We start from the raw sequence: 13,208 nt of genomic DNA, 5'->3' as shown, positions 1-13,208 counted from the left end.
CGCGTGCGCGGCTGTTGGGTTCGCTGCGGCTCGTTGTTTGTTTGCCGCTGCAGCTCGTTGTTTGTCGCTGCAGATGATCGAGACGCTTGTGAGCGGCGATGCCCGCGCGCTGCTGTACCGGCTGACGGCTCTTCTGGAGCAGGAGCCGCGCTGCCAGCCGAAGGGCTCCGGCCTGAGGCTGATCGAGTCCGCCCACGACAACGGCCTCCGAATGACCGCGAGGCTGCGAGACTTCGAAGTGAAGGATCTGCTCAGCTTAACTCAGTTCTTCGGCTTCCACACGGAGACCTTCTCGCTGGCTGTCAACTTCTTAGATAGGTTCTTGTCCAAAATGAAGGTATGGCTCTTTGAAGTATAAGCTCGATAGCTTCTCCTCACTGCGACCTCGCTCCCGTTATTTAGAAGGGCTTGCTTTGTTTTTAGATGGCTAAAGGTTAAGCTTCTTCCCCGGATCCCGGTTGCACAAGAGCTTAAAAAATGGCTTTGCCTGGTTGGATTCCAGCAGTGCTAAGAGTAGCAGTGCTAACTGCTTTCTCTGAAGAAGAGAAGGAAGAGGCCGTCTGTTCAACTTGAGGGTGCCCATAGGCTTGGAAACACAGGCTCGTGATTGCTTTAGATCAAGACAGGGTGTCTGGCCTGTTGCACATACACAAGAATATGCTGAATTACCTCTCAGTTTAGTGCTGTTTAAACCCAGTAGTGTGTCTTAGGTGTATCAAGAGTTGGGATACTGTTCAGCATTTATTAATCAGGTAAAATTAACAGGTAGCTAGCACTCCATTCTTCTGCGTGTATTTGATATGCTGACCTGGGTTATTTGTCTTACAAGACAGGATTACTGGTATTCCACTTAGTCCAAGACAAATACTAGCTTTCCTTGTGTGTTAGTATGTCCCTAAAAAAGAGAAGGTTGGGTGGAATATAAAACTTTTAAATCCAAAACCTGCCCTTACAAATTCTCTGTGGTTTCCATAAATATATATACACACAAACAAAAATACAAAATTTTTGGGATAAGCCAATATCTACAACAGCCTAGGTCCTATACAACTGCGTTTAGAAACTAGTTCTACATGATTTTTTTTCCTAAAATAATATATAATTTGGTACTTGCATATTGAGATGGTTTATCAAAGGCTTCCCTCTTTAAAAGTAACTAAAAACATTGACTTTTTTTTAGGTACAGCCTAAACACTTGGGCTGTGTTGGACTGAGCTGCTTCTACCTGGCTGTGAAGGCAACAGAAGAAGAGAGAAATGTTCCCTTAGCCACCGACTTAATTCGAATAAGCCAGTATAGGTTCACTGTTTCTGATATGATGAGAATGGAGAAAATCGTATTGGAGAAGCTTTCTTGGAAAGTCAAAGCAACAACAGCCTTCCAGTTTCTACAGCTTTATCATTCGCTCATTCATGAGAATTTAAGCTGTGAAAGGTAAAATATCTCAAACTTACTGTGTTACGGTATGGCTGCAGGTGATCAGGAAGCCTGTGCTAGGGATTATTAGTCAAGTAGTTGGGCTTTTGATGTTAAAAAAAAAAAAAAAGAAACTTTTTTCCTTAATAATAAATGTGAATACTGAGGTGTAATGTTATCTTAAAATGTTTTTTTGTGTGTAAAGTCATTTAGGGAGTATTGTTCTCTAAGTCCCAAAACAAATTGCTCAACAATAATAGTGTAAGAAGTTTGCATCAGTAAAGCCTTTCTGCAAAGATTTCAAAGTAGGGTTTCAGAAAAAATTCCTTTTGATAGTTAACATTAAAACTCCCGTTTTCTAAATCTATTTTGACGATGCAGTTCTCCCCAGTATAACACAAGATTTATTTTGGGCATGAAGAATGACAAAATGTAATGCTTGTTTGACTGAAACACTTCTGGTACAAATGAGGCCCTTGTTTAAATAAAGAACATTCTCACAGCTTCTCTGTTTCCATGGAATCAGAGAGTACACCAAGTAAAAAGAGACCCCCAAAGAGCATCAAGTTCAAGTCCTTGCCCCACGCAGGACCATCCAAAACTCAGACCATATTTCTGAGTGTGTTGTCCAAGTGCTCCTTGTACTCCAGCAGCCTGGGACAGTAACCACTGCCTACCATGGAAGCCCATTCCATGCCCACCATCCTCTTGTGAGAAACCTTTTCCTAACACCCAAGCTGACCATTCCACAACATAGCTCCATGCCATTCCTTCATGTCCTGTCACTATCACCAGAGAGAAGAGTGGTCTTGATAAAGATTGTGTTCTTGTGCAACAATGATTCATCTGTTTTTATTACAGGAAAAGATACCTTAATTTTGAGAGACTTGAGACCCAGCTTAAGGCATGTCACTGCAGAATCATGTTTTCTAAAGCTAAGGTAAACTTGAAAGCTAATAGTCGGTGAGACTAGAGAAACTTTAAAGTTGTAGATCAAAAATACCATGTTATCTTTCTCTCTCCAGCCTTCTGTTTTAGCACTGTCTATTATGGCACTAGAGATAGAAGAACAAAAACTACTGGAGTTGACAGAGGCATTGGAATTTCTGCAGTTGCATTCCAAGGTATGGATAAAGTTTTCCAGGATGCAGGAATAAAAATGCATGCGGGGGCTTTTTCAGTGGGGGAAGAGGAGTTCTATTGATGTACTGGTTTCTTTTTTCTTTTTTATATTCCATCTGGCTTGGGATGTTTGGCTTTCTATCTTAAGTAGCTAAAAATGTACATGTAATTTAAGGATGTAATGAGTTAGTGACATATGGGATTCTGTCTTGCTATTTAGATCAACAACAGAGATTTGACCTTCTGGAAGGAATTGGTGTTGAAGTGCCTTACAGAATATTCCTCAAGCAAGTGTTCCAAACCAAATGTCCAGAAATTAAAATGGATCGTGTCTGGACGTACAGCACGGCAGCTTAAGCATAGCTATTATAGAATAACACACCTTCCTACAATTCCAGAAACCACCTCATAATAGGTAAATACTTGTAAAAGCAGCTTCTCACAATGTAGAAGTAATTAGCTGTTAACTGTTTCAAAGTTTCTTATTCCATATAGGTAACCTGTTGGAGATGTTAACGTAAATGTAGTAGGCCTGTCACAGAGGCTGGTCTGTTCTTGTGTTCATGCTTGAGCCTGTGGTGTACCTAAAGAAGTGGCTACCTAATATGTGAACGTTGGAAATGGAACTGATGCTTTGATGTACTCTGGGAGCAGAAATGTATTCTACAGACATTGGGACCTCATTCAAACTTAAATGCGGAGTAAAACTGGTAAAAAAGCAGGGGAAATACTTAGCTTGTTCCTATCGCAGAAAGAATCTAAAAGGAAACAGCTGCCTGTTAGAATCTCTCTTGCACTAGTTCACTAAAGCCACTTAAAGACAGCTTCATACATTTTGAGTTGCATAGCTGTCCATTTAGTAAAGTCTGAAACTCATTAAGTTATGCATATTGCAGTTCACTAACCGTGGAATCGCACACTACTTCCTTATCTAGACTTTAATTCTAAAAGCTACAAACCTTTCTTTAAAAGTTGTCTTTCTGTGTATATGTCGGTCTTATGCTTTTATTTTATTCTCGTAAAAATCCCTTTAGTTAGTTGATTATTCATTATGTTTGTCTTGTTTTTTGTCTTACAGGAGTACAATAAAAGGAGAGAACCAGCCTGAAACCTGTTCCCAGACAGATGAAGATTCAAGAAACATCTTAATGAAGAACTTGACTTTTGCAAGAATATATAGCAGTTCAGACTAGAATTCCTTGCAGCAAATGTTCTTTTTCATGATGACTATGATACCTAATGTTAGCTTTTGGTCTTACTTACTAGACAATCTACTATTTAAGCAGTAAAATGTCACAATACTGATGCAAAGAATTTAATACCTTATAGTTTCTAGAGCAGCTTGTGTAATCTAATTTTGTTTTACAGCAAGTGCAGGTGCAGAATTGTATATTAAATTGAAAAAAATTGGTTCACTTTCCAAAGATTACATGATGCAAGGTAAACATATGCAGTATCACAGTGCTTCAGTGTCTCAGGCAAACTAAGGACCATCTTACTCAATAGTGATAGGAATAACAAATGCTCATCAGACCAGCTGACATGCTGTTTGTGTTCCTACAGGGTAGGGTGCTCACCTTTACCATGGACACAAACTGAAAATAAGGTTTTGTGATGCCTGTTGTGTAGTCATTAACAGCGCATCAGTAACATCGGTGTTATATAAGAAGTGTGGTTTGCTGAGATTATGGACGAGGGCAAGTGTGTGGAAACTTTGTAACACCTAGTGATGGCTGGGGAGAAGCACCTGCTCCAAATTGGGCATCAGTTTGCCAGGGTTCCACTGTACAAGGATTAAATGCTGATACTGATCAAGAAGGACAAGCACAGTCAGAAACATTCAAGCTTCACTGTGCTCCTACTTACAGGCTACTCAAGATTAGGAAAACGTGAAGACTTGCAACCATAGTCTGCTTAACAGTAACCTTACTAAGTAAAATTGCTGATTTTTCCCTGAAGACTATGTCAGTATTTGAGGTGTATCATGCTGCTGGTACTAATGTAAAAGTGAACGAGAAGAATGTGTTATTGTATGTAAGATGGATGAGGATTTGGGGGAATGTTGCTTATGACTCCTTGAATTCTGTTAAAAACCAGTTGTTGTATGAATGGAGTCAGTGGAGAAGGAAGGAATCTGCATGTTTGGAATTCTCTGTGGACTTACCAGGCTAGCCTACCAAATCCATCTCCTTTATGGTAATAATGGAAGAGGAGATAATTCTTCACTTTTCTCAAACTAGTTCAACTTCTCACAGAAAACAACATACCAAAGCTCTGTACTGGACAAATCAAGCTTACTCGTAAACTGATGGGAATGGTTACGCTGCATAGTATTGGATTGCATTTTCCATCCACCAGTGCTGAAAGGAACACAAGTGTTGTAGACAAATGGGAGAGAGCAGGATGCAGCATGCAGTTGTGCTGGTATTTTCATGTCTCAAGATATGTACCTTTCAATTAAACATTGAAATGCAAATAATTAACTGTTTTTTTCTATTGTATTACAAGACATTTTAGTAGGAAGCAACAAAGCTGCTTACAGCTGAATGCTACCTGATCAACTTCAGTGCAAGAGATAAGAGACTAAGGGTGTAATTTAAGAGGCTGAAGCTGCAATGGAAAAGGCTAGAAAAGCAAAAAGGAAGAAGAAAGCTTAATGAAATTATTCCAGCTTGGCTCGGTTTGTTTCGGTGTCTCAAGTGACTTGGTGCACCTAGACTGCCAAAAGACTACACTGTATAAATTTGACTTCAAATACCTGCCACTCCGTATCTTAACAGTACATATCATCTATTTCTGTGCACTGTAGTAAATACACAGAAGGTACTGGAAGATAATGAGGAACCCCACTCCTAATGCCAAGGTTTCAGTGTCTGGATTGAGCTGAGCATTACAGTGACTAGATGAAAGTTTAGCCATCTACTGTGCCTAACACATCCATTAAAAGCAGTTTGTCCTTTGAACTATCTGACCTTATCTTGCAATAGAGGTATGAAAAAATGCCTGTTGGGTGGCCTCTGCCCATTTATATAACAGCAATTTGAATGACTGCTCAGTAGTATTTCCCATAAAGTAAGTCACTGTGTAACTATCATAAATCCATCTATTATCTGTCACATTTTTTACGGTTATTTAAGAAACAAGGGATGGAATCACAGCAAGATGGAAGACAAACCACCATCTGGTGAAGTATTAACTGCAAACTGAGCAGACTCCAATTCAGGAAATAAATCACAGCAGACAATAGAAGCAGCAAACCAAATAGTTTAAACGTGTCCTTCTAAAACAATTGCAAGCTATAATGGCTGAACACATGCTTTACAAAGCACAAAACACCACTTCATGAAGAAGAAAATATGAGAAAACTTAGCTTTGAAAGAATACACAGTAAAACTTTGTTCATGCAGAGAAGCATCAGATGCTAGTCTGAGTTTCTGTAAGCATAAGATACAAAAAACATTCCTGTGTAAACAATTGTAACTGCTGTAAAATACTCTTGCACTGAATAGTCTTTCAGCACTTTGAAGCAGCGTTAACAGTTATTTATCATCTCTGTTCTCAGTTCTACCTTTTGCAGCAGTCTCATTCATTCCTTAGCTACACTATCTACCTTCTAAACCAGGACTGTGGTAAACATACATCTGATAACAAACTGTACTTTGGTTTGCACAGTAAGGCAAGTTTTCTAAAACCCAAGCACGGTGTTTGGACCTACTATATATTTGTGTAAGGAATACATGGGTAGAAGAAGAATACTTTGTTATTTTATGAGAACTAATTGCTTGCTGGTACAAGAAAACCCTCTTCCAGCTATCGTTTCTTTTTTGTCAAATGCCAACTACAATATCGATGCTATGTTAAAAATAATGTTCAGTAATATGATGGACAGCAGCTGGCAATTTATCACCAGTGAGCTGTCTGCTTAGTACCTAACTGTAGGCAGCATTTTCAGTGTTCAGAATACAATAGGATTCAGCAATCACATTTTCTTCCTGTTGGTCAATTTGACACAGTATTTGTCCTGCATGACACAGTTGGAGGGCTTTTCACCTGTGTCTCTAAGATCAGGTAGAAAATAAGAAATTGGCAAATGCAAAGTCTTATATCATTCAATAGCCAAGTTTAAGATGTGACTATTGAACTACCTACCAAAATCTACAGCTGCATGTTCTTAGATTTGTAAAAACAAAACAAAACATTGTGCCGTGTATCAGAAACGAATAGATGAAAGATATCATTTTCTACTTAGGGACTTACTACTCTTTCAGAAGTCGTTATATTCTCTTACTTTCAAAATTTCATATATTACTATATTACATTCACACAATTATTTATATCCAGACTTCTATCTGACTTCCCAGTTTTCTCCTATCACTTAACTGGTAGCAGGCATTTCTCACTAGTATTATATTTGGCAGTGCAGGGGATTGTAAAACCTCATTTCAGGCAAAATCCAGTAGTTTTCTTTATTTAAACCACTCTTAAAATAACACTCACAAATTCTTACAGGGCTGCTATGCAGCAGAATTTCAATTAGCCTTCCTGATATTCTTCCATGTTGCATGTTAAATAAAAACATTAAGTATCTTGCTTATAGGGTCCATTTTCAACAGTGAACAAGATATTCTTGCATAGACAAGTGGCACATTTATCTCACTAGCTCACTGTGGTGTGAGAAAACGATACGTTCTGCTTCCATTTGTTATTTTCTGTGTACACTCTTTTATGTATTTAATCCCTTTACCATTAGCAAGTTACTAGAAAGTTAATGTTACAAGGTAGCTACTAACACTTCCTCTTCACTCTACTAGAAGAGACCTCCTTTCTCTTCACTGAAGTGATTACTTGCCAACAATCTGCTGGATAGATCACTGAAGTCTTCACCAGTTACGTATTCCAGTCCTCCAGTGTAATTTGTGATTGCTCCCAAGGAACACAGTTGCAAACAGTTCATTTTTCAAGGCTAGAGAAGTCTGGTCCTCCTTTGCTGTAATTTCCAGAAATTTCTGCCCCGCTGAAGTCAAATCCAGGGTTCTGGCAGAGATAAAAGTTTAGTATACAGATAATTCTTAACAGAACTGATATAAAGAAAAAAATAATGTTCCTTTTAACATTCTACCACTCTACAAGGACATCTAGGTACAACTTATTAACTGGATTACTAGCACTGAAATTCTTTTGCCAGGAGAATGCGTTAACAAACATTTAATTGCCACAATTGAGTTGCCCACTGCTGAAATTCCTTTGTAATGCCATTCTCCATCAGGCAAGCGCTTAGATTTCACGGTGAAGAAATATTAAGAAAACTCTAAGAAAATCCTCTGGCTTTTCACATGCCTTGAAATTACAATTTCAGAGGAAAAAAAAAAAAAGTACCCTCATACTAGATAAAAACTCGGATATAAATTGTCATCTTTGTTGTAGTGCTGATTCATCTATTAAGTTTCTAAAACTGCAGAGCTGAATAGGAATAGCTGGGTAGTAGAGGTGTGTCAGAATAATTTAGCAAGTTTAGTTAAAGGGCAGAGCAATTTTGAGTTTAGTTTCAGTTACCTGATGTTATATACAACTACTCAACAGAGTAAGATGTTAGAAGTTAATTATACACAGAGCTACATCATACCTCTAGATAATAATAGAAATATATGTAGCCTATCATTAGTGAAAAGTTGTTACAATTATGGATCAAAAACGTAAAACACCACCCTGGAACTCGCTTGATTTTTCACAAATTCTTCATACAGGCTACAGACAGAAGAGCCTCCTAAAAGCACACCGACATATCGAGTGTTTACACATCTCTGTCTTGAACTACCATCTGTTTCCACGGCACTAAACTACAGCAGAACAATTTTACTCGGCTTTCCTGACCATAACCCTTATCTGCAAACAGCAAACACAAGCAGTAAGTGGGGGTCTTTGACTTGCCTCTCTTTGAAATCGCTCCAGCGTAAGTTTCCTTTGCATCTGGTCTTGTACCCAAGGATCAGCAGCGTATTCATTTTCTAACAGAGATGTCCAGCAATTTCCAGCATCTCGATTAGTCTTCATCAGAACAATTCGTATCAGTTTTCGGTCTTCTATTGAATGAAGAAAAAAGAAAACAACCATCAGTGCCCTACATGCCAGCCTTTTTGTTGCTGTGCTGAATTCACCATCAACATGCCAAAGCATAGGAATCTTTTTGAGATAGTTTAAGTTCTTAATGTCAAAGGGGGTTATTAATAAATAAAAATATAAACAGGAAACAAAGATAACATGTACAGCCACACCTCAGTTTCTGACCTATAAAACCTAACAGTCATTTTGTGGAACCATTACGGTGCACCTCTATTCCAAATAAAACCTTTTGGAGAGATCCGTGATGGAGAAAAGATTTAGGGTCAGATATAGGATGAGATATAGGTCAGCTAGGGGAATAACCAAGTCTTTGAAGCCAAGCTCTATAGAAGGTTATTACTTGTAAAAGCCACCATTACCATGATGAGGAGTCACTGTCAGTCATTTTGCTCTTAGAATAACATAGAAATCCACCAGAAAATAACATGGATAGGTGCAGTCCTTATATATGGCTTTCAAAAATCAAAGCATTGTGAACTCTTTGGAATATTTATCAAGTAATTAGAGAGGCTTTTTGCTCTTTAAGTACCATTGCCTGATTTTTTAATTGCTTTCTGATGCTTTTGGACTGCAGGTGTTGTCAACTATCCCAGAAATACAATGCACAAATTATAAGGGAAAAAATTAGAAAAATGAAAGTTGCAGAGGCACACAGCTGTACTGCTCTAACACTGGAGTGTATTTGCAATGAAACTTCTAGCAATCCATTTCCTGAGAAGCGAATGTTCATTCCCAGAAGCGTTCCTGAGTCATGGGATACTGCCTTCCCACATCTGGCACTTTTGCACTACTATTATCCTCAGACTTTTGCACTACCTTAGTTTCTTAGCGTGGCAATATAACAATATGATTCATACAGCTACAGAACTGAAACAGAATAAGAAAAAACAAGGAAGAAAATGAAGGGGAGGGGGCGGTGCTGGTAAACTCTTCTGCAGCACCTTCTGTGCTCTACCACCCTCCCAGATGTCACCTCAGATAAAGGTCATTACCTAAAGTCCATGTTCCTTCGTCAGCTATCGTAGAGTCAAAAAGTTTACCCTGCAAAGACATTGACAGCATTACAGAACAGGACAAGCAGCTCAGCCATAAGCTGACCTGTAACTGTACTGCCCTACGCACTGCTCGCCTTATTGCGTTCCACCTCAAAGGAGGAGGGCACTCATTTCATACCCATATGGGCTTGAACACTATTACGGACATATTTTTTTATTACACGCTGTTTTATATATATATGTGTGGACATATGTGTGGACATATGTGTGGACATATGTGTGGACATATGTGTGGACATATGTGTGGACATATGTGTGGACATATGTATATATATAATATTTTTTTTTTCTTTTGTTTTTTAATGGAGCATTCGATACACAGAGCCGCCCATCGCCGTGCTGGCGTCTCACTGCTCAGCTCAGGGCGCTTTGGACTCGTGCCGCCCGTATCGAATCTGCCGACAAGACCTCAGGACAGCGCTAATGCAATACCGGCCCGCGGAGCAACGTCAGCCCGCAGCCACACGAACCCCCCTCCCGGCCCGCCGCTACCTGCAGCACCTCCCGGCCGCACACGGACAGCGCCACTCGCCGGCTCTGCAGGCTGCAGCTCACATCCTTCGCCCGCGTGCCCGGCGGCACCTGCACCTCGATGAACACCTCCTCCAGGGTCTGGTACCAGCGGCCCCACGGCGTCCCGCAGGGCACCACCCCGCTCCGCTCCTCGAACGGAGCCGACATGTGACAAAACGAACGCCGACCAGCCGTTCCACCCCGACCCGGAAATGAAGCACCGCGCGTGCGCACAGCCCCACCGCCCTTCTTTTTCCTCCCCTTATTCGGCAACGCGCATGCTCCAGGAACGGAGCGCTGGTTGGCCGAGCCGGACCGGAGCTGGAGGAGCCGATTGGCCGTCCGCAGCGCGTGGCGGCAGACGTTGGTGCCTTTGAATGCGGGGAGCGGCGCGCGGCTCCGTCAGCAGCCATGGCGTCCCGCAAGGCTCCGCTGCGGCGCTTCAGCGACGAGCCGGGTACGTGCGGGGTCCCGCCGTGACACCGTGCTTGCTGAGGGGGGGAGCTTTGTGGCTGAGTGGGGATCGGAGCCCCTTTGCGATGCGTTGAGTCGCCGCGTGTACCTGCGAGCGGGTCCGGGTCCCGCTGGTGTTGCGCTGCAGGTGAAGCTCCTGGCTTTCAGCTTCAGTGCTGCAGGAGAGCCGCGCTTCCCTCCGCCGGATGCTATGTTTTGTTTTGTTTTTTAACTTATTTATTTTAAAGCATGTGTAGTTGTTATGCTTTAATAACTTCAGTTCGTACGAGTTGAAACCTCTGTCACTTTCCCTACCGCTTCTCCCCCGTTCTGCGTATCTCGTCCATAGCGTGCGGCTTCCTCCGAGGCTCCCGTGACACCAAGTCTTCAGCTGCCCTGAGGAGCTCTTCATCCTCTGAAGCACATCAGCACGTTAGGAAACAGAACAGTGAGTAGCCCTAGAAGCTGTGCTGCAGTACTTCTGAAAGGTGCACTTGTGAATGTTTATGTGCTGCTACTGCTTTGTTCTTTTCTTTCAAGCTTTGTTGGTTCCTTTCTGCAGCTCGCTGCGTTCCTTCCAGCTGTAAGAACATGGCTGTTCCAGTCTTTTTCTATGAGCCGTTTTATATGTGATCAGTGCAGTCTATGCTTCAAGATATACGATTCAAGGACTTCACTAGATTTGCCTCTGGTGATAATTTCATGATTTTTTTTTTTTCATACATAAGATGTTCTTTGGTTGAAGCCTGGCAGTGTGAATCTGGATGGAGGGTATAAGCTTGGCAGAAGCTAATTACTCAAAATGGGCTTCTGTCTGGAAGTCAGTCTCTGGACTCTGTTGTGTACCTAGCTGACTAACACTGACTGCTTGATTGCACTAAGAAAGCAGCTGGCTTTAGGTTGTGAGGTGGGTAGTCTAATAATAGCTTTCTGTCACTGGTTTAACAAATTAATGGTTTTGGTCTAGTTTGGTGGAATTTTCTTAAGTGTATGCATACACACCCTTTTTCTTCACTGTTCTTTTGTTTGTTCTCCTGCAGGTGAGACAAGTCTGAATGATGAGAAGAATACAACTGCCTCTGGAGCTGGAAGGAGACTTGCATCTCTTGGATCACTAGTAAGACTTGTCTGTGGCATCTGCAGCACTGTTAAAACCTCAGTGTGTTCAGTTAAACCACGTAGATCTTTTTTTATACATTTACTGTTAACTTACCTATGTAAAATGCAGAGCACATTATTGTGCCTGGATTCCTTAGTAACAAAGAAGAGAAGGATAAATAACTGGATTTTTGGGATCACGTGATGATTACTTGAGCCTACAGAGTGGCTTGTTGGCTTTGCAGACTGCCTACACAATATTTTCATTAATGTGGATTGTTTTTTTGTTTGTTTGTTTTGGGGTTGTGTTTATTTTATTTGCATTTTTGCTCATCATAGAATTATAACAAAGCTGCTTCTCTTAAGATCTTGTCTCTGCTGTTTTCATGTGATGGCTAGACCAGAGCAGGCACTTGGTGGAGGAAGAAATAAAGGGGGGATTATCAAGACGGGTTTTCAGTTCAACCTGTAAGGCTGTAGATTTGAAGACAGATAGGTTAGCGAGTTGAATAATAACTTACTAATTCAGTTTATTAGTACTTTCGATATAGGAAGAAGTTCTGTGAGCCCAACTGCATTTAAGAGGTTGGTGTGTTGTCATGAAGCTGAAGAGATGTGTATGTCTCATGCCTTCTTAGTCTGCTTCCCATCACAATGGCTGGGAGCAATCCATTCAAGAAAGCACTGCAGTAAAGCGTGTTATCTATACTTATGTTTAACTGTTGCTGAACTAATATGTGGCTAGACATCAGTTAACATATTTCTGATACGTCTGTTTTCAACAGCCGGTTAGTGGGAGTCTGAAGCCTAGAAAAGATCTTATCCTTATGAGAGAGAAAAAAAACAGAAGACACTGGAGAAGGAGGTATGAATTATCACTGAATTGCATTCACTTAATGTTGGCTGCTTTCCAGACTTAAAAAGAAGCTGGCAGAATTTTCTTCTTTTACATAACATAGTGCACAAGTGCTCTACACAGAGCAGAGATTATCGGATGTTATGGTTTGTAGAAAACATTGGGCTTGTTAATGGAATGGAATTGTATTAATTCCTGCTAATCCTGAGCAGCTGCGTAGCTAAACAATTTTCTTAATAGAAAATAAAGGAATCTAGTTCTCTGTTTTCTACCTCTGAAAATAGTTTGCTATTTAACAACTCTTTTAAAAGTCTAGCTGTTTTTTTTCCTCAAAAACTGCTATAGTTATCAAGTTTAAGAGGCAGCTAGCTTTTCCTTTCAGTACACGTCTATGTACTCATACCTACTCCATTTGTCTCAGATGTCACATCTCCTTGGCTTGAAAATAAACACATGTATTCTCTCGCAAGTCAAAGACAAAACTAACTCAAATTACGTGTTGCTGGTCCCGTAGCACACAGTAAGACAGCTGAGAGCTAGAACTACAGTTGTATGGCATATAAAAATATATATAT

General features: G+C 40.7%; 3 protein-coding genes across 4 annotated transcripts in view; 2 read left to right on the top strand and 1 right to left on the bottom strand.

The window, feature by feature from the left end:
* Positions 1-46: 46 nt before the first annotated feature.
* On the top strand, positions 47-5,017 carry CCNG1 (cyclin G1). Of its 2 annotated transcripts, XR_795239.3 has the most exons (7): positions 47-337; positions 1,181-1,434; positions 2,278-2,356; positions 2,442-2,540; positions 2,759-2,953; positions 3,034-3,248; positions 3,617-5,017. XR_795239.3 is itself a non-coding variant. In XM_003210276.4 (6 exons), exons 1-5 carry the CDS (start codon positions 74-76, stop codon positions 2,948-2,950), a joined length of 888 nt encoding a protein of 295 aa, XP_003210324.1. In that variant the 5' UTR covers positions 48-73; the 3' UTR covers positions 2,951-2,953; positions 3,617-5,017. The 2 variants fall into 2 exon arrangements, 1 of the variants encoding a protein (XP_003210324.1); XM_003210276.4 differs by lacking the exon at positions 3,034-3,248 and having other exon boundaries at positions 48-337.
* Positions 5,018-5,784: 767 nt separating this feature from the next.
* On the bottom strand, positions 5,785-10,458 carry NUDCD2 (NudC domain containing 2). The gene is made up of 4 exons (XM_003210275.4): positions 10,206-10,458; positions 9,651-9,699; positions 8,467-8,618; positions 5,785-7,572 (listed from the first exon to the last, which is right to left on the bottom strand). Exons 1-4 carry the CDS (start codon positions 10,392-10,394, stop codon positions 7,489-7,491), a joined length of 474 nt encoding a protein of 157 aa, XP_003210323.1. The 5' UTR covers positions 10,395-10,458; the 3' UTR covers positions 5,785-7,488.
* Positions 10,459-10,572: 114 nt separating this feature from the next.
* The window catches only part of HMMR (hyaluronan mediated motility receptor), a 13,598-nt gene continuing 10,962 nt past the window's right edge, over positions 10,573-13,208 (top strand). The window contains 5 exon segments of the mRNA XM_010718900.2: positions 10,573-10,683; positions 11,029-11,127; positions 11,720-11,796; positions 12,563-12,611; positions 12,614-12,642. Of these exon segments, the coding sequence (XP_010717202.1) occupies positions 10,638-10,683; positions 11,029-11,127; positions 11,720-11,796; positions 12,563-12,611; positions 12,614-12,642 (300 nt within the window). The 5' untranslated portion in view covers positions 10,573-10,637.

Source organism: Meleagris gallopavo, chromosome 15 (genome assembly GCF_000146605.3).
Source record: "Meleagris gallopavo isolate NT-WF06-2002-E0010 breed Aviagen turkey brand Nicholas breeding stock chromosome 15, Turkey_5.1, whole genome shotgun sequence".
NCBI classification, from domain to species: domain Eukaryota; kingdom Metazoa; phylum Chordata; class Aves; order Galliformes; family Phasianidae; genus Meleagris; species Meleagris gallopavo.
This window is presented reverse-complemented; position numbering and strand designations above follow the sequence as displayed.